This window comes from Hylobates moloch, unplaced genomic scaffold (genome assembly GCF_009828535.3).
Source record: "Hylobates moloch isolate HMO894 unplaced genomic scaffold, HMol_V3 SCAFFOLD_3, whole genome shotgun sequence".
In the NCBI taxonomy this organism is placed as follows: Eukaryota; Metazoa; Chordata; class Mammalia; order Primates; family Hylobatidae; genus Hylobates; species Hylobates moloch.
In genome coordinates this window covers 86,457,956-86,479,628 of record NW_026652278.1, presented here as the reverse complement: position 1 = coordinate 86,479,628, position 21,673 = coordinate 86,457,956, and the positions used below count along the sequence as shown (strand labels likewise).

At 42.4% G+C, this 21,673-nt stretch overlaps 1 protein-coding gene across 2 annotated transcripts; it reads right to left on the bottom strand.

Annotated features, from left to right (window-relative positions):
• Positions 1 to 550: 550 nt before the first annotated feature.
• ZNF239 (zinc finger protein 239) lies at positions 551 to 20,592 on the bottom strand. Of its 2 annotated transcripts, XM_032142813.2 has the most exons (3): positions 20,516 to 20,592; positions 19,606 to 19,646; positions 551 to 4,064 (listed from the first exon to the last, which is right to left on the bottom strand). In XM_032142813.2, the coding sequence occupies exon 3, from the start codon at positions 3,970 to 3,972 to the stop codon at positions 2,596 to 2,598; it is 1,377 nt and encodes a 458-aa protein (XP_031998704.1). In that variant the 5' UTR covers positions 3,973 to 4,064; positions 19,606 to 19,646; positions 20,516 to 20,592; the 3' UTR covers positions 551 to 2,595. The 2 variants fall into 2 exon arrangements, with proteins under 2 accessions (XP_031998704.1, XP_058292496.1); XM_058436513.1 differs by lacking the exons at positions 19,606 to 19,646; positions 20,516 to 20,592 and adding an exon at positions 9,826 to 9,843.
• Positions 20,593 to 21,673: the final 1,081 nt, after the last annotated feature.

The following is a 21,673-nucleotide window of genomic DNA, read 5'->3' as shown; positions in this document are numbered from 1 at the left end:
GTTCTATATTCCTTACAATAAAATTTTCCAATCCATTTAAGTTGCTGAATTTATTGGAATTAAGTTACTAATAAAATTCCTCTATTACCTTCTTGGTGTATAGGACCATAGTGATATTTACTCTTTCATTCCTGATACTAGGAATCCTTTCAACCCTTTCAAAGAGTTAGGTTTTTGTTCCGTTAAATTTTCTCCGTTTGTCCATTTGTGATTTTGTGACTTTTAGCTCTGTACCATCTCCTGTTCTACTTGCTTTGGATGATTTCTATTCTTTTTCTCATTTCATAAGGTGGAAGTTTAGACTATCGAATTGAAATCTTTTTATCTAATGTAAGTATTTAATACTGATTTCACCTCTAAGCACTGCTTTAGCTACATTTCACAAATTCTGACATATTCATTCAGTTCAAAATATTTTCAAATTTTTCTTACTTTCTCTTTATTGCTCATTTAGGAGTATGATGTTTAATTTCCAAATATTAAGAGATTGTTCAGACATCTTTGTTATTGGTCTTACTTCTGTCCTGGTGAGAGAATACACCTTGTATGGTTTTCATTCTTTAAAAATTTTTAAGACTCTTTTATTATAGTCCATAGTATATGGAAAAGAATGTATACAGGTTGGGCATAGTGGCTCACATCTGTAATCCCAGTGCTTTGGGAGGTCCTGGAGGGAGGATTGCTTGAGCCTGTGAGCTCGAGACCAGCCTGGGCAGCAGAGCTAGACCCCATCCCTACAAAAATAAAAAATAGCTGGGTGGGGTGGCACAAGCCTATAGTCCTAGCTACTCTGGAGGCTGAGACAGGAGGATTGATTGAACCCAGGAATTCAAGGTTGCAGTTAACTGATTGCACCACTGCACTTCAGTCTGGGTGAAAGTGACACACTGTCCCTAAAAAATAAAAATATATTAATGTATCACGCTAATGAGTGAAGTGTTCTACAAATGCCAATTAGTCAAGTTAGTTGATAGTGCTGTTCAAGGGTTGTATCTCCTAAGTGACTTGTGCTATCAATTACTTGATTATTTAACCATCTAATTATAATTGAAATTGTGCCTCTTCCAATTTTGCCAGTTTTTATTTCATGAATTTTGAAGCTCTGTTTTACGTGTACTTAAGCTAGAAAGTAGCTCTGCTGTAGGATTCCCAAATTCCCATAATACAGAGGTCTTTCCCTTGGGGCCATTCAACTTCTGCAGAGAAGAAACTTCCTATTTCTTGCGGGACGTTAAACCTCTGGTCAGTCATGTACAGGAGTTGAGGAGCAGTGTGTGTTTATGTAATGAGGAGGTATGTTCCATATACAAATGGCCATTAGTTTCATTGCTTTCTCTTCACATCTCACTCCCATCCTCCAAGGTACTATGCATTTCTGAGCCTGGAGCCAAACTGGTTCCTTCTTTTCCTTATCCCCATATGCAAGCAGCATAACTGTGCCTGCTTCTGCTCTGTTGGCTATCTTTCCATCTTTCAAATTTTCATTTGCTGATAGTCTTTCTCCTATTCTCCTTATTGCTGTAATTTGATAAATTAAATTTTCCTCGCATCTTAATGTTGTCCAATGTGATGAGACATGTTTAACAAAAGTGCATTCTCGAATACTTTCTCTGCTAGCCATTTTTAGCTTATCAAGCCCCAAGATGATTTCTGCAGCCTCTAAGCTGCCCCCTGCTCCTTATGTATTCATTTCTCCAGCTCTGCCTCTGGAATTTATTTGTTATTATCACCTGCTCTCAGGTACCCTCCTGAGTAGCTGGGTCTGCAGGTCTGTGCCAGCACACCAGCTAATTTTTGCACTTTTTTGTAGAGACAAGGTTGTGCCATGTTCCCCAGGCTGGTCATGAACTCCCAGGCTCAAGTGATGCACCCTCTTCAGCCTCCCAAAGTGCCAGGCATGTTACTTTGGACCGTCCTTCACATTCACTCTGGAAGTATCCCAATAAACTAGCTGTACTCACCAAAAAGGACTACTTATGTTCCTGAATAGTTGCCTGGGAGGGGCTGTTCAACTTCCTATCAAAATAGTATATGGGAATGTACTACATGAGTAACTCTCTTCCAGCTTTTTGTTGTGTGGCTACAAACTATTATATCTTTTTGCAATAAACACAAGAATTTCCATGTCCATTGTATTTCCAACTGCCCTCTTGGCCTAAAATGGATGCAGTGTACAATCATAGTTTAGAGGGGGCTAATCAGGACTGGAAAGAATATGAACAACACAAGGCACATAATTTGAAGAGAAACCAGTTTCAATTTCTCAGAGAATGTGAACAAAGGGAAACATGCCCTGCTTGAGAATAAATATAAAGTTCTTGCTGTTAAAATGCTGGGTAGAGTATGTAGTTGAATTGTAAAGTACAGACACTTTTACTCTACCCATCTGAGAAACAAGAATAATCCATTCATTGTACAGCATAACAAAGTGCTTGATACTTAAATACTTTGAATGAATGATTTTTCAGTGAGGGAACATATCTAAATAACCCTTACATCTCTCTCCTTTGTAGAATATAAAGGTAAGAGTGATACTAAATATTTCACAGTTTTTACAGTATGAGCGCTGTGAAGACCTGAATGGGCTAATGTCACTTAGCGAGGATCTTTCTTGTGAACCCGCTGGTGGATGTGAAGGTTGGAGCTCTGGCTGAAGCCCTTCCCACATTTGCTGCACTCATAGGGCTTCTCTCCAGTATGTACTCTCTGGTGGATGAGGAGTTTGGAACTCTGGCTAAATCCCTTCCCACACTTGCCACAGTGATAGGGCTTCTCTCCAGTGTGGACTCTGAGATGGATGCGAAGATCCGAGCTCTGGCTGAAACCCTTCCCACACTCATAGCATTGGTAAGGCTTCTCTCCCGTGTGGATGCACCGGTGAATGTGAAGGTTCGAGCTCTGACTGAAGCCCTTCCCACACTCACCACACTTGTAGGGCCTCTCTCCTGTGTGTACTCGCTGGTGGATGTGCAGGTTTGAGCGCTGACTGAAGCTCATACCGCACTCCCCACACTCATAGGGCTTCTCTCCAGTGTGGACTCGCTGGTGGATGTGCAGTTTGGAGCTCTGACTAAAGCCCTTCCCACACTTGTCACATTTATAAGGTTTCTCGCCGGTATGGACGGCATGATGGATGAGCAGACTTGAGCTCCTGGTGAAGCCCTTCCCACACTTGTCACACTTATAAGGCTTCTCATCTGTGTGGACTGCCTGATGGATAAGCAGACTCGAGCTCCTTGTGAAGCCCTTCCCACATTGCTCACATTTGTAGGGTTTTTCTTCTGTGTGGTCTCTCTGATGAAGTAGTAGCTCTGAGCTTTGACTGAAGTTCTTACCACACTGACTACATTCATATTGTTTCTCTGCAGTGTGGATTTTCTCACATGGATCACCATCTGGGCTGGTGTTAAGTATTTTCCCACAGTTATTATGGTCACAGGGTTTCTCCTCTGTATGAGCTCTCTGCTGACTACAACTGACCACCTGTGATTTCCATCCATGAATGTCTTTGCAATTACAGTCAATGGGATCCAAAGATTCTTTTAACTGGCCATTCTGGCAAGTTGCCTCACCATTTAACAATGGTGAGGCCAGTTCTTGTCCATCAGACACCAGTTTAACTTGAAGGTTCTCTGAAGAACTTTCCCCCTTTATCACTTTTCTCTCAGTGCTTTCTTCCATTACAAAGAGATGTTTGCTTTCCTGATGATCCTGAGGCTCATTCTTACAGAACTTCACTGAAGAGTATTGTGTGTCTATTTGACTTGAGACTTTCAAAGGCAAATATGTTTCACTTTCAATGTTTTTGAAACAATCACTTTGAAGAGTCATCACACTGTCCCTCTTTCTGGAAATATGAGAAGATGCTTCTCCCCATTGTTGACAAGGGGAAATATCTAGTTCAGGCTCCCCATCCACTTCCCCTTGATGATTCGCAATACAATCCTGACTTCCAGTAATTGTACTGGCCATGCCTTCCAAAACTAGCCAGGAGGAAAGCTCATGTAACAGATCCTGAAGTGTTTTCTGCTGAAGATTCTGCACAGAATTTTCATTCAAGTCTCCTAGGGAACAAAGACAATTCAGTGGTAAGAACAAAGGGTAGACTTCAAGATTTCAGAGTGAGAGTGCCTAAGGCCTGAAGGCTTAGTAACTAGGAAAAAGTTCAGCTTATCCTTATAGTCATGTTCTTTGGGTTAAGGTCAGGTACATTTGTATCTGGGTACAAGACAGAAATTTTCTCTTGGCTTTTAAGCATAGCCAAGGAAAGTCTTTCCTAACTAATCCTACAGAAGGCTGTAAGTCCTATATCCTTGCTAAGAATAACATTTCATCTCATCTCACTTCATTTTTTTTTTGAGACAGAGTTTCACTCTGCTGCCCAGGCTGGAGTGCAGTGGCGTGATCTGGTCTCACTGCAACCTCCACCTCCCAGGTTCAAGCAATTTTCCCACCCCAGCCTCACAAGTAGCTGGGATTATAGGCACACGCCACCATGCCCAGCTAATTTTTGTATTTTTAGTAGAGGTGTGGTTTTTCCATGTTGACCAGGCTGGCCTCGAACTCCTGGCCTCAAGTGATCCATCCGCGTCAGCCTCCCAAAGTGCTGGGATTACAGGCATGAGTCACCATACCTGGCCTACTTTCCTTTAAGTAAATTTGCATTTAATTGGTATTCTGCTTTCATAGGTGTGGGGGATACAAGGAAGAAAATATAAATCCTTTTGCTTAACAAGCTAAAGCTTCCTGGGAAGACAAATATACTCAATAATGATAATACTAAGTGAGTGGTGTAGATGAATGTATAGTACAATACAGTACAAGAGATGTATGCATAACCAGCCACGGAAGCACAGCAGAGGAACACTCAACTCAGACCCTGGTGTTTAGGAAGATTTCTGGGAGAAAATGACAGGAAAAAAAAAAGAAGTGAAACGTGGAGAGAAAATATGACACGTTAAAGAAAACTACAAGCGGCTTCTTATGAAGGAGACAAAAACAGTAAGAGTGGTGAAGAATGTGCCACCGAGGGGAAGTAAGGAGCCAGAGCAAAGGGCTTAGTGTCTAATAATGACGACCCTGGGGCTAAACCCTGAAGGGATTGAAAACTATTAAAGAATTTAAGTTCAGAGTGAAATGACTGACTTTGTGACAATAAACACCACTGGAAAGAAAGACTTTAGGTAGCGAGAGGGCTGCCACAGCAAATCAGAAGAAAAACGGTAAGGATGATAGTTGTGGAGAGAATGGGAGAAATTTATTCTAGATCATATGATGACAAACTAAACCTAGAAGAGAAAGGAGGCACCAAGCCTGTTCTTTGGGATCCCTGCCTGAGTGACGGTATGGTGGTGCTATATAATCAGACAGGAAATGCAAGAGGAAGACGCTGAAGTAGGGAAGGCGGCAGAAACTCAAATCTGCCTTGTATAATCTGTGGTGTTGGTGGAACATTCTTGCAGTACTGGTCAGTAAGCTGTGAGATATATATAGGTCTGGAACTCCTGTGAGAGAACTGTGCTAGGAATACAGAGTTTAGACTTACTGGTATATTAAAAAACAAAAACAAAAACAAAACCCTCCCCCAGACTTACTAAAGCAATTAGAGTGAATAGCCTAATATTACACTGAAATGACAAGAAATCCATAATACTCTTGGGAAAACAGAAAGGCTGACATCATCAGAATAAAAACATTGAGGAACTCCTAAATGATAAGGAGCAGATGGATTAGGAGTGATGGAGGAACTAGGGGAAAAAATGTACAGCTTAAATTATGTATAACAGAAGGCTTCTTCATGGGTAAAACATCTTAAGAAATCATAGAAATTTAATTACCAAACTCAGAATCAATAATTACAAAGTCAGGGAGCACTGACCCCATTTCTCTGGAGTCTATGTCTCAGAAAATAATAAACAATGATAAAGTAAGACATTTCTTAATTCAACTTAGGCATTCCTAACAGCTGTGCTAGTTTTTGCTGTTAGCAGCACTCTCCCAGCCCACCTTCTTCCTCTTAGAAATAGAAATATTGGATGGCTAGCAGCAGTGCCCTCATATAAAGCCTCAAGAATAAAATAAATGATCTGCCAAAGAAAGACTGCTAATAATATTAACTGGACTGAAGAGAGAAGCAGAGGTTGAGGTAATGTTGAACCTCCAAAATGCCCAATGGATTAAGGTACAAAAAAGAAGCAATTGACAACGTAAGTGCCCAGGATAAAACTTCAAGCTAAACTTTTTAATAGGAGTTCTGACAAGGAAGATAGCCCAGCACTGGAAATGAAGAAGCAGGGCATGCCCCAGATAACTCAGTGGCAAAAGAGGTGGACTTAAAAAATGGCCTACACCACTGTGCAGGGGAGTACAGGGAATAGGAGGCCCACCTGAGGCTCAGCCCTAGCCCTTAGCCCACCTGTGGGGGGAGTTTACTGCCTGGGTAGCCCCCTTGCCCACGCATCCAGCTACAAAACAATTCAAATTTTTTCTTTTTCCCAAAATAAAACCTCAGCTAGCTCTGCCAACTGTCAAAAAAAAAAAAGGCCTATAACATCCACCATCTGGATTCTTATTACCTCCTTCCCTAGCCCAGTCAGCAGAAGCGTCCCCTAAAGTAGAACACACATGCATGCCAAAGTGGGTCAAGCATGGGTTGTGTCCTACACTCCAATATCATGCTGAGAACACAAGAATTTTGAAAAAATATATAAGGAGACAAACAGAATTTAAAAGGTACATAATTAAAATCCCCAAAAAACTAGAGTGGATATCACATTTAAACACAATCTAATAATAAAATATAAACATATTGTATGAAAAATAATAATTCTAAATAAAATGACTGAAGATGATGATAGGTTATGTAACTTGTTTCCTAGATATGTGTCAGGCTGTTTTAGTCAAATGCCTGCAATCTAGATGAGTTAAATAGTAAAATGAACACATGGCTAAGACGGAAGATTGAGGAATTCTCCAAGAATGCATATGAAAAGACAGACAAATAGAAAGATAGAAGTCCATCTCCAAGGAGCTGCATGAGGACAGTGAAGATGGAACGCAGGGAGAGAAAATGATAAAAGAAATAACAACAAAAAAATGTTTCCTAGAATTCAAGATTCAGGGCCCAATAAATGCTAAAAAATGGTATGTAAAAAGACCCAGAACTAAACATACTCTTTTAAAACCTCAGGACTTCAAGGAAAAAACAAACAAATAAACAAACAAAAAAAAAAAACAGAAAATGCTAAAAGCTTCCAAACAGAAAAGCCAGGTTATGTGCAAATAAATGAGAATTATATTGACACTGAACAACTAATTGGCAATATTGCAAATCTTCAATATCTTCAAATTTTGGGTTAAAAGTCATTGTGAAATTATAATTTTTACCCAGCCAATTAACCATTTCAATGGGAGGAAAAAACAGACACTCTTTTGGACATGAAAAGATTCAATTACTAAAACAATCATTCAGAAATATACTATAGCAAAATTTTTTAAAATTTAAGAAAAAGGATACATGCTACAAGAAATAACAGTAAGCCAAGAAGTCAAGTCAATACATAATTAGGCCAGGCGTGGTGGTTCATGTCTGTAATCCCAGCATTTTGGGAGGTTGAGGCGAGGTGATTGCTTGAGCTCAGGAGTTCGAGACCAGTGTGTGCAACATGGCAAAACCCTCTCTCTACAAAATACAAAATAAAAACCCCCAAACCCCAAAACCATAGTTGAAAAATAAAAGAAAAAAATAAACAAAACTCTACAATAACAGTATGGAGTCAAAATCCCCCAAATAAAATATATTTTTAAAAAGCAAGTATTAGCTTCAGAGGAAAAATAAAAAAAGTAAAAAGGAACTATAATCATACTGTACTACTTGACTCTAGAGTGAACAACTAATTACAAAGTCAAAGCAATGTAAGCATTCATCACTGACATGACTCTAACATAAATTCTTGGGAGGCTAGGCATTTGGGGAGGTAATATAAAAAAGCTACATCCTTATCTATAATATGGGGAAGTCAATAGAAATTACAAAATATTGATAAACTGAGAAATAACAGTATACCACAATACACTAAATTTAAAGGATACTGAGGTACCATTTTCCACCTGTTACACTAGCACAAACCCGAAGTCTGAAGACACACATTACTTGTGAATGTAAACTGATATGAAGGACAGATATTTTGACAATTATCAATCAATGTCATAAATATATGCACTCAGCATTCCAACTTAGAGCTTTACACTTCAGATTTTCAGGCATAATTTGTGAAATGACATTTACATAAGACAGCTCACTTTTTAAGGCCAATGACCAGAACCTGGATAGACAAGAGCTACAGACATGAAAGAAACTTTTCATTGTGTACGTTTTATATTTATTTTTTTAACCATGTGAATGCATTTATTGTTTACATGAAAGAGAAAAATAACAATATGTAAACATATTGTCTGGAGTAGGAAGACAAACCCAATATGGAACAGCTAGAAAGATGAAAACTGAGTGCCTTTGGAAGCCACACTGTGGCTGATAGAGCAGCAGAGTCAGGAAACAGGAACGTTTTTACTATGAGCTGTCCACACAACTTGTTTCACCCAGGTGAGTATATCACTTTGTTTACAAATTTCAAAAGTAATGGCAAAAATGAAAAAGAAAAATGACAAAAGAAAAACAGGGCAGTTTGTAGCATTAAATCATGAAATGGGCTGAAATGATTAAATGGATTTTAAAGGATATTGCTTCAACAGCCATATTGTACAATACTTGGAAATGGCTAGTGGTTATAGAAATTATAGGTATATGAAAATGAATGGGGGAGGAATTTTATGAAAGGTGCATTTTAATGAAAATGTGATGTTAGCTTTTAAAAAAATGTTTAAAATAATATGAAGAATGAGGCCGGGCACGGTGGCTCATGCCTGTAATCCCAGCACTTTGGGAGGCTGAGGTGGGTGGATTACTTGAGGTCAGGAGTTCGAGATCAGCCTGACCAACACGGTGAAACCCAGTCTCTTCTAAATATACAAAAAATAGCAGGGTGTGGTAGCGGGCACCTGTAGTCCCAGCTACTCCAGAGGCGGAGTCAGGAGAAATCACTTGAACCCGGGAGGTGGAGCTTACAGTGAGCCGAGATTGTGCCACTGCACTCCAGCCTGGGCGACAGAGTGCGACTTCGTCTAAAAGAAGAAGAAGAAGAAAAGAAAAATATGAAGAATGAGTGTATAACATTAGGAGAAAATACTGACATAAGAAAAGTGGTCCTTTTATAGGGAGTTAACATGGCAGAAAAAAGCTCTAACACATACTGCATAAAACAGTACATTAAAAATACGCACAGTATAATCTCATAAAATTTTAATACATATACTTGTAATGTACATACATAAGTACAGAGTCCATAGAAAGTGATTTGATTTCATATTATACTGTGTTGAGTTTTTCAGACTTTTATGTCTTACATAAAAGAAAAATGTTGAACAAGTATGTTCCATTTTATGTTAATAACAATGAAAACCTAGAGCAGAGCTTGAAATTGGAAGCCCATCTCCTACTTTATTTTTGTCTACTTGTAAATCACTCTCTACAGAGCAGTCACAGTGATACTGGGTCAATCAGAGCACACCATTCCCTGATACAATGGCTGCCCACTGAAGATAAATCTACTTTTTTTTTTTTTTTTTGAGATGGGGTCACACGGTGTCTCCTAGGCTGGAGTGCACTGGCGCTATCTCAGCTCACTGCAACCTCCACCTCCTGGGCTCAAGCGATTCTCCCACCTCAGCCTCCCAAGAAGCTGGGATTACAGGCATGTGCCACCACACCTGGCTAATTTTTTGTCATAAATCCACTTTTTACCAGTGCCTTCAATGCCATAACTGAGCCAGGCCGTGTTCACCACCTCTTCTCAGTCCTTCTTAGATGCACCCTGTGGTCTACCACACTCCTCCTTCCAGGTCTTTGGGTTTCCTCTTGCGTGGTTCTCTTTGCCTGGAATGTTCTTTCCCTCCCTAGCCACCTGTTTAAACTATTGATCCCTTAGCTCCCAGTTTAATGTCACTTCAGAGGCTCTCCCTAAGACACATACACAACCCACATTCCATCACATGCCTTTGTTCTCTCAGAGCAGTGTTCCATTCTTCATAGGACTTACCGACTATATAGTAATACTCCAAAGAATGACATCATAAATGATGTTTAAAGGAGACAAGCGTACGTGCAACATCTAACTTGGGCTTGAAAAACGATGGCAACAATCTGACTAATTTTTACCCTATTTTAAGCGTTAAACAGACTCATTTTAGGGCAACATCTGTGGGATCTCGGAGTGTTAATAAACTTAAAAGAAGTTAAAGTTAAAAAAGAATTGGTGGGAGATTTCAGATACTGAGGACAAGAAGAGAGAAACTTTTTTTTTTTTTTTTGAGACAGGGTCTCACTCTGTTGCCCAGGCTGCAGCCTGGAGATCTTTGCTTGCTGCAGCCTGGAGAATTTTGCGCTCTGAAGCCTCAACCTCTCTGGCTTAGGTGATCCTCCCACCTCAGCCTCCCAAGTAGCTGGGACTACAGGCGTATGCCACCAGGCCCGGCTAATTTTTTATATTTTTTGTAGAAGGGGTTTTGCCATGTTGCCTGGGCTGATCTCCAACTCCTGGGCTCAAGTGATCCTCCTGCTTCTGCCTCCCAAAGTGCTGGGATTACAGGCATGAGCCACCACGCCTGGCCCAAGAGAAATTGAATATAGTCATGGCCTATTTCTAAACTAGGAGACTGGAACAACTTTAATACTGACAAAAGTGGGAATATAAGAAGGGAACTTAACTGTGCACATGTACCCTAAAACCTAAAGTATAATAATAATAATAAAAAAAAAAGAAGGGAACTTAAAAAGGAAAATAATTTTAGGCTTATCAAAATAGAAAGGAGAGTTGAACACCATTAAATGTGTTACAGCTCCTCCTATAAGTGGACATACCATGCATTCTCAGGGGCAATAATGTCCCCAAGGGGTGAGAATTGGTTCATAGGGGGCACAACAAATCTTTTTATTTTATTTTATTTTTTGGGATGGAGTCTCACTCTGTCACCCAGGCTGGAGTGCAGTGGCACGATCTCGGCTCACTGCAACCTCCACCTTCCGGGTTTAAGCAATTCTCCTGCCTCAGCCTCCTGAGTAGCTGGGATTACAGGCACCCGCCACCAGGCCCAGCTAATTTTTGTATTTTTAGAAGAGATGGGGTTTTGCCATGTTGGCCAGGCTGGTCTCAAACTCCTGACCTCAGGTGATCCACCCGCCTCGGCCTCCCAAAGTGCTGGGATTATAGGCGTGAGCCACCACACCTGGCCAAACAAATCTTACATATTATGCTGGTTTGGGACTCACAAAAACAATCCTACCTGACAAAACCTTATTCCTTCATACTTAAATTCTCTAAAGGAGAAATTTAATTTGTCTCCTTTTGGCAGGGAGAGAGTAATGATAAAGAAAAAGGCCAAGAAACACTGATGATGTAACTTAAAACCAAAGAGCCCTTTGAGATTTCAAGTTAGAAAAAAGAAAGAAGCCAGGAGATCAAGACCAGCCTGGCTAACATGGTGAAACCCCGTCTCTACTAAAAATACAAAAAATTAGCCGGGCATGGTGGCATGCGCCTGGAGTCCCAGCTACTCAGGAGTCTGAGGCAGGAGAATTGCTTGAACCCGGGAGGCGGAGGTTGCAGTGAGCCCAGATCACGCCACTGCACTCCAGCCTGGGTGACAGAACAAGACTCCATCAAAAAAAAAAAAAAAAAAAATAAATAAATAAATAAAAAGAAGCCAGAGAATCTGCAGAAAAAAGGACTAAGAGAGAAGCTGGAGGAAACAGAAAAACTATGATTTCATGCATGACAAAGAATTTCAAGAGAAGATCAACACTATAGAAACCATCAGTAAAACTGATAATGATAAATATGCTGAAATAAAAATTAAAAAAGGAACAAACTCTGAAAGAGACAAAAGTTCAGTGGTGACTTCCAAGTGGGCAATTTTGGTACAAGAACAGAGCACAGGCACTGGGGTTTATATAAAGAACGTGGAAAGGCCTGGTTCACTACCTGGAGGTAACCACTTTGCCCTGTAGCATTCTCTTTACTCCCAAGGATGAGCTGAAAATAGAAACTGAAATGCCACGGTTACTGAGGGAAGAGAACCAGGGCCCCACTGTGGACTGAGGGAGGCAAAAACCCTGAAAGCGAACGTGATGGCACATTTTTCAGTGTTTTTTTTTTTTTTTTTTTAGACAGGGTCTCATGGTCACCAGGGCAGGAGTGCAGTAGTGTCATCTCGGCTCACTGCAACTCTGCCTTCCCGGCTCAAGGGGTCCTCCCACCTCAGCCTCCTGGGTAGCTGGGATTACAGGTAACTGCCACCATGTCCTGCTAATTTTTGTATATTTTGTAGAGACAGGGTTTCACTGTGTTGCCCAGGCTGGTCTCAAACTCATGAGCTCAAGCCATCTGCCCGCCTCAGCCTCCCAAAGTGCTGGGATTATAGGCATGAGCCACTGTGCCCGGCCACTTTTCAGTGTTTTTTGTAGAATGGCTGCTTTTGGCTATAAAATGGCAAGTTCACATGGTTCAACCTAGTAGGTATACATTCATCTCCCCATCTAATTAAAGTTCTTTATGAACATATTTTTTAATGGCTACATACTTTTCTGTGATCCATGATAATTTGCCTGACCAATCCCCTGTGATACATTTAGTGGGTAAATAATTTTTTCACTATTTTAAATAATTCTATAATGAATATCTTTGTTCGCAATTTTCAGTTAAAATTACTAATTATTGCTTTAGACTAGAGATCTAAAAAATGAATTACTGCATTTGAAAATGTTTAAGTCTCCTTGATTCAGGCAGTCAAAAAGTGTTTTATCTGGCCGGGTGTGGTGGCTTATGCCTGTAATCCCAGCCACTCCAGAGGCTGAGGCAGGAGAATCACTTGAACCTGGGAGGTGGAGGTTGCAGTGAGCCGAGATCGTGCCACTGCACTCCAGACTCCAGCCTGGGCGAAAGAGGGAGACTCCATCTCAAAAAAAAAACCAAAAACAAAAACAAAAGACTCCATCTCAAAACAACAACAACAACAACAAAAGTGTTTTATCTATCTGCAAGGTATGAGAGTGTCTCACCACAAGTTTTGATTATTTTTGGGAGGGGAGAGGGATGAATTTCTGAATGTGTAAGAAAAGAAATAATGGAAACTGGATATTGCCAGGGATGGGGAGGACATTCAATGAAAAATAAAGTCCAAGCAAAGATGGCACAAGACCAATGTGGGGGAAATGTGGGGAAAGACAAGAGTACAGAGAAGCAAGTGACCATTACTGGGAAAGACCACAACCTCTTGTAGAGGTAGAAGGGAAGTAAGTGAATAAATCAGGTAAAACAGTAGCACATAGGAAACATCCTAGAAGTCCCTGCTTTCGACACAGACTGCAAGATAACAGATAACTCCTGGAACATTGAAAAAGGGACTCCTCTGTTGTGGATTAGCCTGGCTTATAACTTGCCATGATGCCTGGTGCTCTTTGGGGCTCACTTGCTATTATATAATGATCTTTATTTTGCTCTGAGAGATCACATTTCAGAAACTCACAGGGATTGGGTGATTGTGCAGAAAGCAAAATCAGTCCCACCTCTGGCTTATAAAGGATGGAAAAGGTATGGTTTTTGAGACAACCCAGTAAAACTACCATTCTCCAATTCTTAACAAGTTCTTTAGCTGCTTAGAACAGTCAGAAAACATCCTTTTGTGTCAAAAAGGAAGTTGGAAACAAAGAGGCCAATGGGCAGGTGTCCAAGTTCACATGTCCTTACCCACCAAGACCAAGTTTCTGTAGTTGCCCAGCATCACAGCTCTGCACAGCTTCCTGGGAGGAGTCCAGGTGGCCTCACTCCTCCTCGGTGAAGGCCACAGAGGCATCCTTGAATGTAACTGGTTCCTAAAACATTAAGCACATTCCTTCTCAACAAACAACCACCTGCATAAATGCCCTGGAAGTGGGGTGAAGTCAGCAGCGCTAGAAAAGTTAAGAAAGGTATAGAAGAAGTTTGCAGCTCAGGGGATCTGAGTGAGCTAAGCCAAGTTTTGTTGGGAAGTCTTTCCTTTCTCACTTACTTGGCTACTTCCATCCAAATCATTTCCCTCCTGCCCACAACATGTCTATGCTCAAGTTCTCAGCTACTGAATCTTTCTGTGTCACTCTCTTCTTGTGTCATTGCTGAGTTGTCATCTTCACCCCATTCCCACCATTATCCTGACAACCTTAACACTCGCAGGAACAATTTACCCAACACTCTGACCTCACATTTCTTAATCTCCACAGTGCCAATGATCTCAGCCACATTTCATCAAACTGTAATAACCATAATCGGGACTAGTCCACTACCTGGACCCCTCTACTCTTAAAATATTAATCTCTCTAATATCCTACAAGTTAAAAATCACTTCCTATGCTTTCTGTTCTTCCTCTTCTAAACTAAGTAGTTGAACATTACTGGGAAAATAAAATAGCACATATACACACAGCCATAAAACACTCTCTTGAGGGATCCCTTGACTTAAAATACCATTCACTGCCAAATATTTATTTCCAGCCCTAACCTCTTACCTCACCTCCAGACTCCAGCTTTCTACTTTTTAACATCTACACTGCGACGTCTAAAGGTGCTTAAAACTTAACAGGCCCTGGCTGGGCACGGTGGCTCACGGCTGTAATCGCAGCATTTGGGGAGGCCGAGGTGGGTGGATCACTTGAGGTCAAGAGTTCGAGATCAGCCTGGCCAACATGGTGAAACCTCGTCTCTACTGAAAATACAAAAATTAGCCAGGCGTGGTGGTCCATGCCTGTAGTCCCAGCTACTCAGGAGGCTGAAGTGGAAGGATCTCTTGAACCCGGGAGGTGGAGGTTGCAGTGAGTCGAACAAACAAACAAAAAACAAAACAAAAAACTTAACAGGCCCCAACAGAACTCCTGCTCCAGCAATATCCATCAGCATCTGCTCTTCCCTGGTCGTCCCCATTTTAGTAAACAGCCACACAAACCACTCAATTGTTCAAACCAAAATCCCCGAAGTCATTTCATTCTCATCCTCACATCTCACCCATCACCCACTTCCTTTACCGCTAAAGCATATTGGCATCCACCCAGCTCCCCTGCCCTGCACTGTCACCTCTCTAGGCCTAGGCAGCACTTGCTCTCACCCACACCAACCTCCTGGTTGGTCTGACTCTACTCTTCCTCCCCCAAACATGAGTTTTCCACATGACAGCCAAGGTGATCTTTTAAAACAAAAACAAGGCCAAGCATGAAACCCTCCAAAGGCTTTTCAGTGGCCATCGAGTAAAATCCAGACTCTTCATCCTGGCCCGTGAGGCTCTCCTGTCACCTTCCCAACCTAGGCCTCTCTTATGATCATATTCAGCACCAGTGACCCAGCAGGCCCTTGAACCGCATCAAACTCATTGTAGCTTCTGCGCTAGCTGCCCTCTCCATTCCTCATGATTCAGCTCTCAGTCCAACTGTTGCCTCTTCAGAAAGCGTGTCACTGACCATCTAATCCACTGGAGCATCCTGTATCTATCATTTTCCTGGTTTAATTTAATTAATTTCTTCTTATAACTTATGCCTTACCTTATTTTCTTATTTATTCACTTGCTTTCTTATTTACTGTCTCTCCTTGCTGAGATTTAAATTCCTCAAGAACAGAGAGGCTGCCTCATTTGTTCATGACTGCATCCCCAAGACCTCAAGCAGGGCCTGACACATAAAGGGAGTCCAAATATTTCTTCAGTCAATGTCAGCAAATCTGGTTCCCTTCAGGGCTCTGTCTGATGAAGCAATGCTTCTTAAACTACCTGTGGTGAAGAACCAGTTTTTTGTTTTTGTTTTTCAAACTCTCAATTTCAGTACTTATATCTGCACAGTGCATGGGCTGGCACCACTGTCTAAGGCACAGTTTCAAAAGTAAAGTGATAGAATATATAAACGGTCATAAAGGCTGTCTCATAAATTCGATCAGCTAAGCCAGCTTCAGCCTGAGGCTAAAGAGGCACCACTCCCTCCTTCCTTGGGCCTGCCCTGCAGGAGTGACATGACTTACCCAACTTGTCACCAGTGGGGAAGGATGAGGGTAAAGATGAAGGTAAGAATGGGTGCTGTCTCCCAAGCTTTCTGTTCAAGGTCACTGGTCTCCACTCTGAGGAAGAGGGCTGGAAAAGGAGGCTCAAGCCCCGGAGTAAAGGTGGGACAAACAAGCAGAAGCAAAGGTTGCTGCCTTCAAGCCCCATCACCACATCCTTTAGCAAGGCATGACTCATGGCATATTAAAAGCAAGTGGACTGGCTGCTCTTCCCAACCAGACTTTGTCTTCAGACCACAGAGAAAAAAAAAATTTCTTTCTGTTTAAGGCTAATCTCTTCCTGTGCATTCTAGATCAAATCCCTTCTTCTGTTTTCAGAGATGCAAGCCCACCAATTATCTTTTCTCTCCCTTATTTTTTATCCGTCTTCCATCCAGGCATCTGGATTGTCTAATCCTCCTTCTCTACCTCAACAATATTCACACCATTTCAGATCATGTCAATTCTGCCTCCTAAATTTCCCTCCAATGTGTTACCTCTTTTCCATTTCCACTGCCAGTCTGAGTAAGACCCTTATTTTTTTTCTTACCTAGGCTACAATAACTCCTTACCAATTCTTTGTAGTACAATTTTTGTCATCTTTCAGTCCCTAGGTTAGACAACCAGAATTATTAATTTTTTAAGGTCCTCAAGATAAAATGGCAGGTGGGATTTCATGCTGAGAAAGGAAAGGATATGTTGGTGGACTACTAACTTTGTGGTGGGTAAAAAAATGACAGGAGTAGACCAAATGAGAAGAATCATTGTGACAAGGGAAGGGAGAAAAGGAAAGGAAATAGTGCTCCTGTTAAAGCAAGACAAAGCTGGGACTGAAACACTGAATAATCAACAGTCTTCCCAGGTATCAGTGGCACTAAGGAGTCACTCCAAGGCTGTGCTCCTGCTTACAGTGGGGAGAGCAGACTCGATATTCTAAAGGCCAACCAAAGACGAAGGTCACAGGAACAATCGTTTCCTGTTTCTATCAGACAAATGTCAACTTCCTCAGAACTACATACATGCCATCATGTGGCCTCCCACTTCTTTCCAGAGCCCATCTCTGCTGTATCTAACAATTTCTTTGAAGTGGAAAAGCAGGAAGAGGCACACTAGATTACCTGGAGTCATTCAACACATCACACTTGAGTCTAGCACAGTCCTTTCTATAATAAGCCCTAACTTACTGAGTTCTCCCATCCATTTTGGAGCTTTCAGTCTCAGGACAATAGCCTCTTTCTGAAGCATGAGGATGAGTTAGAATTCTCCTCCTCTGAGATCTCATAGCATCTTTCACATCCCTCTACTACAGCTATTAAATCTGTCTCCCAAGTTGGCTGGAAGATTCTGAAGGATAGGGGCTACACTCAACTCATCTTTGTTGTTTGAGACAGTCTCACCCTGTTGCCCAGGCTGGAGTGCAGTGGCATGATCTCGGCTCACTACAACCCCGACCTCCCGGGTTCAAGAGATTCTCCTGCCTCAGCCTCCCGAGTAGCTGGGATTACAACAGGCACCAACATGACCAGCTAATTTTTGTATTTTTAGTAGAGATGAGGTTTCACTATGTTGGCCAGGCTGGTCTCAAACTCCTGACCGCAGGTGATCCTCCCCACTCAGCCCCCCAAAGTACTGGGATTACAGGTATGAGCCACCATGCCTGGCCTCAACTCATCTTTAAATCCCCGGCAACTACCACAATTGACTTGGAATCTGAAAGATAAATATAAATTCACATTCAATTTAAATGAATAATAATACAACTAAAGGAAAACTTACAGATAGTCAAGCCCAAGACCCTCAGTTTACAGATGAAAAAAACCAAAGTTCATAAGGGTGAAGTGACTTACCCAATGTCACAGAGGAAGGGCAGGGTTAACTAAGACTCCTGCCTTTTAGCAGACTTAAGGACAATGTGTGGTAAACACACAGTGCTTGGAATGAAGTCCTTCCTTTAAATTAAAAAAGTTGTGTAACACACATCAGAATCTCAAAATTTACTAAACTAGCAATCCCTAGTTGCAGCGGCAGTGAATAATTAATCATTAGGGAGCAGGCAGAAGCGAAGGAAGGAAAATGTATTGATTCTACTAAGGTTAATCTCCCTTGAAGCCCTCAATTACTTTTCAGGGCACAGAGAAGCCATGCTGTCAGTACCTCAAGACAGCTTACTGTCCTCTAAACAGATTTCTTCTAAGAGCTCATTTGTGTGAGGGCTGTATTTGCCAAGCAAAAAGACGGCCTTTGCTGGTAGTGTTAAAAAACATTTTTTTTTTCCTTAAAACGCAGTCTGATATTTTATTCAAACAACTTCTGATGTGATGACCTGTTTAGTTAATGGAGAAAGAACAGCCTGAAGTTAGAAAACACAGGGTTTATTTCTGGCCTTCTGCTCTCTGCAACGAAGGACAAGGCACTTTCCTTCGGCTCTCTCAGAGTTAGCCGAGTTAGAGCTCTCCACCATAAAATGCCAGGACAGGGCAAAGAGGGGGCCGACCATCTCAAACACCCTGGGATACTAAGTGGGGGCTGACCATCTCAAATACCCTGGGAGTCTAAGGGTTAATTTTGAGGTAACCTCCTATGATGGTTTTACGGAGACAAATGAGAACTCTCTTTAAAAAAGTACGACTTGGTAATTTAAAATTTACTGGAACAGTTAAATATGTAGACATGCTAGTGAAAGAGAACAAATCAACCTGATCATAAAGGATGAATAACTCATTTTACCTACCCTAGAGACACTTACATCAAGTGTATAGAGAGATATTTCACAATAAACCTTTGGATGTACAAAGATCAACAGAATAAAAAAGGAGTGAAACTCTCCTTTTACTACGTCTGGAAGAGAGAAGGAAGCTTAGTTCTTAAAAAAACACCACAGAGAGTTCTGATGCATAGCCTGGTTGAAAAGCATTTCTAGAGTGATTTTGTAACCACTGTGCTGCCATTTAACGAATTTCCTCGTTTTTGACTCTTTCATAGTTAATAAATTATCACGATTAATATGCATTTTTTGTGTACAGGTAATATAATATGTTCATCAAAATGGTAAGCTCCTTGACGAAAAGCACCGTGGTTTATCATTCTATCTGTTTTGCTGAGACCACTTAGCACTGGGATGAGTATGGAATAGCTTGGAATGACTTTCAATGTGAGTGAAATGTCTGGCAGGAAAAGGCAGGCTTTGAGAGGTTCCCCAAGAGGGCACAGCCCACTGCTCTGAGGAGTGGAATAAATTCTTGGAGGCAGGATGGGCCAGTGAAAACTCTCTGTGCAGACCCTGGTGACATCATCTGCTAGCTACATGTCCTTAGTATCTTAATGTCCCTACATCCATAGCTATAAAATACCGTACTGGGGGCCTGACAATAAAGAAAACAACACATGGCACAGGGACATTTCAGGGAGATGGCATTTTAGGAGAAATGGAACGCCAACTCACCTGGACCTCAGTCATTTCTTACTCCCAGGGGGGATGGATTCCTGGAAAGTCAGAGTTAGGGAAAGAGAAAAAGCCATGAAAATCAAGTCCAGCAAGACTGCAGGGAAAAAGTTACTTCGCTCCTGCCTCTGACACTTCTTCAGTCAACCCTTCCACTCACACTCCCTCCATCAGGTGAGAGGTGACGCATTTTCTGTCACCACCTTCATCTCTCTCCACAGGGCTTTCGATTAAACAAGCCAAGTCTTCCCCCCAAAACCAAGAGGCTAAGTAAATTCCGCAGCCGCCGGCAGCTCTAAGCCGTGCCCATTTCCTCTGACGTTTCCGATCTCTGTCCTAAAGTTCTAGTTAAGAGGTGGAGCTTCTCGGGATGGATTACGGTTGCCCAAGACGCCTTCCCCGACCTCATTCTCTGAGGAGCCTGGCTCGTTCCTGCGGTGCGAAGGGGGCTCAGATGCAAGCTCTTTTCAGCGAAGGCAGTGCTGCGGACAGAAACCTCAGTCTCTTACAGGAGCCCCCCTCCGTCGCCTAACGTCCACCGAAAACCCCCCTGCAATAACGCCCGTCACAGGCGAGGAAAAGGCCAGCGTGGCCAACCACGAAGCCCCCAGCCGGTCCAGGCCAGAGTTCGGCCAGGAGGGAGGAGGGGCCATCGAAGGCGCGGCCGCTCAGCTGCAGGGCCCGACAGGCTTCTGTGTGGCCGCAGCCCGGCCCCGTGGGCGCAGCAGCTCGGAAATGCAGTGCCAGGACACACGTGCCGCCGCGGGCCGCGCCTCTGCTGGTCGCGTGCCCTACCATCGCCGCCCTCCAGGCTTCCGCAGCTCGGCGGCCCAGCGCCTTCCCCGCGGCACACCCATTTCCTGACCCCTGAACGCCTCTGCAGCGGCTGGGGAAGCCCGGCCAGTCTCACCTCCCACGTGGAACCCCACGCCTGCAGGGACCAGATTCCGGATGCTGACCGCTCGCGCGCCTAGGGCCCCGAAATACAAGTCCCAGCAAGCCGCGGGCGAGCCACGCCCACTTCCGGCGCGGGCCCCGGAGCTCTGCGCTGTGCGGAGCCGGATTCTTGGGCGGAGGGGACCATCTTTGAGTCAGCGACGCGTGTATTCAAGTCCTCCTCGTCGTTTTTTATTACAAACAAATAAGAATTATTTTGGGAATACCTGTTAAGGTGATTTTCACTTGTTAAAATACTATTGGGGGAAAAGGATGTAAATACCCGTAATTTCATCTTTACCTTTAAAAACATTCTGAAGTGAATATTTGCCATTCAGCATCTTCCATCTCACCTCTGAAGTTCATCCATTTAACAGATATTAATTGAGAGCCAACTGTGTACCAAGAGCTGTTCAAGATGCTTGCACAAAAGTCACTGCCCTATTCTAGTGGGAGAAACAAGCAATCCATAAATATAGTAAATATATGGCGTCGTGTGTGTCATGAGGTGGTACAGAAAGCATAGAGCTGGGCGGGGTGTGGCGAGGTACGTGTGTGGGTGTGTAGGGCTGGGGGTGTACTTTGCAATTTAAAATAGGGGATCTTGGAACAAACACAGGAGGTGAGGGAATTAAACAAGTGGCTCCCAGCAGTCAGAACTCTCCTAAACGCACACAAGGGTTGTTGATGCCAGGATTTTACATTTCTTTCACTTCTCACCGAGTGACACAGAGCTACCCATTTGGTCTTTTCCCAATTCCTTTCTTTCAGATTTATTTTGGAGAGGAAAGAGATGTTGCCTGGACCTCTCTTCTACATCCTCCCCCTTCCTTGGTGCATTAGTTTTCAATTGCTGTCACAACAAATTATCACAAACTTAGTAGTATAACAAACATGTTTTCTTTTAAACTTCTGGAGGTGCCAAGTCTGAAATCAGTTTTACTGGGCTTTATAAAGTCAGTGCTGGTGGGGCTAGTTCCTCCTGGAGGTTCTGGATGAGAATATTTCTTTGCCTTTTCCAGCTCCCAGTGACTGTTTGCATTCCTTGGCTTATGGCTCGCTCCTTTATCTTCAAAGTGCATGACTGCAATCTCTGCCTTCATCATCACATCACATGCTCAGTCACTGGCTC

Bases quoted from the DNA above. Each gene is read 5' to 3' on its own strand.
- ZNF239 (XM_032142813.2), bottom strand. From the start codon at position 3,972: ATGGCCAGTACAATTACTGGAAGTCAGGATTGTATTGCGAATCATCAA.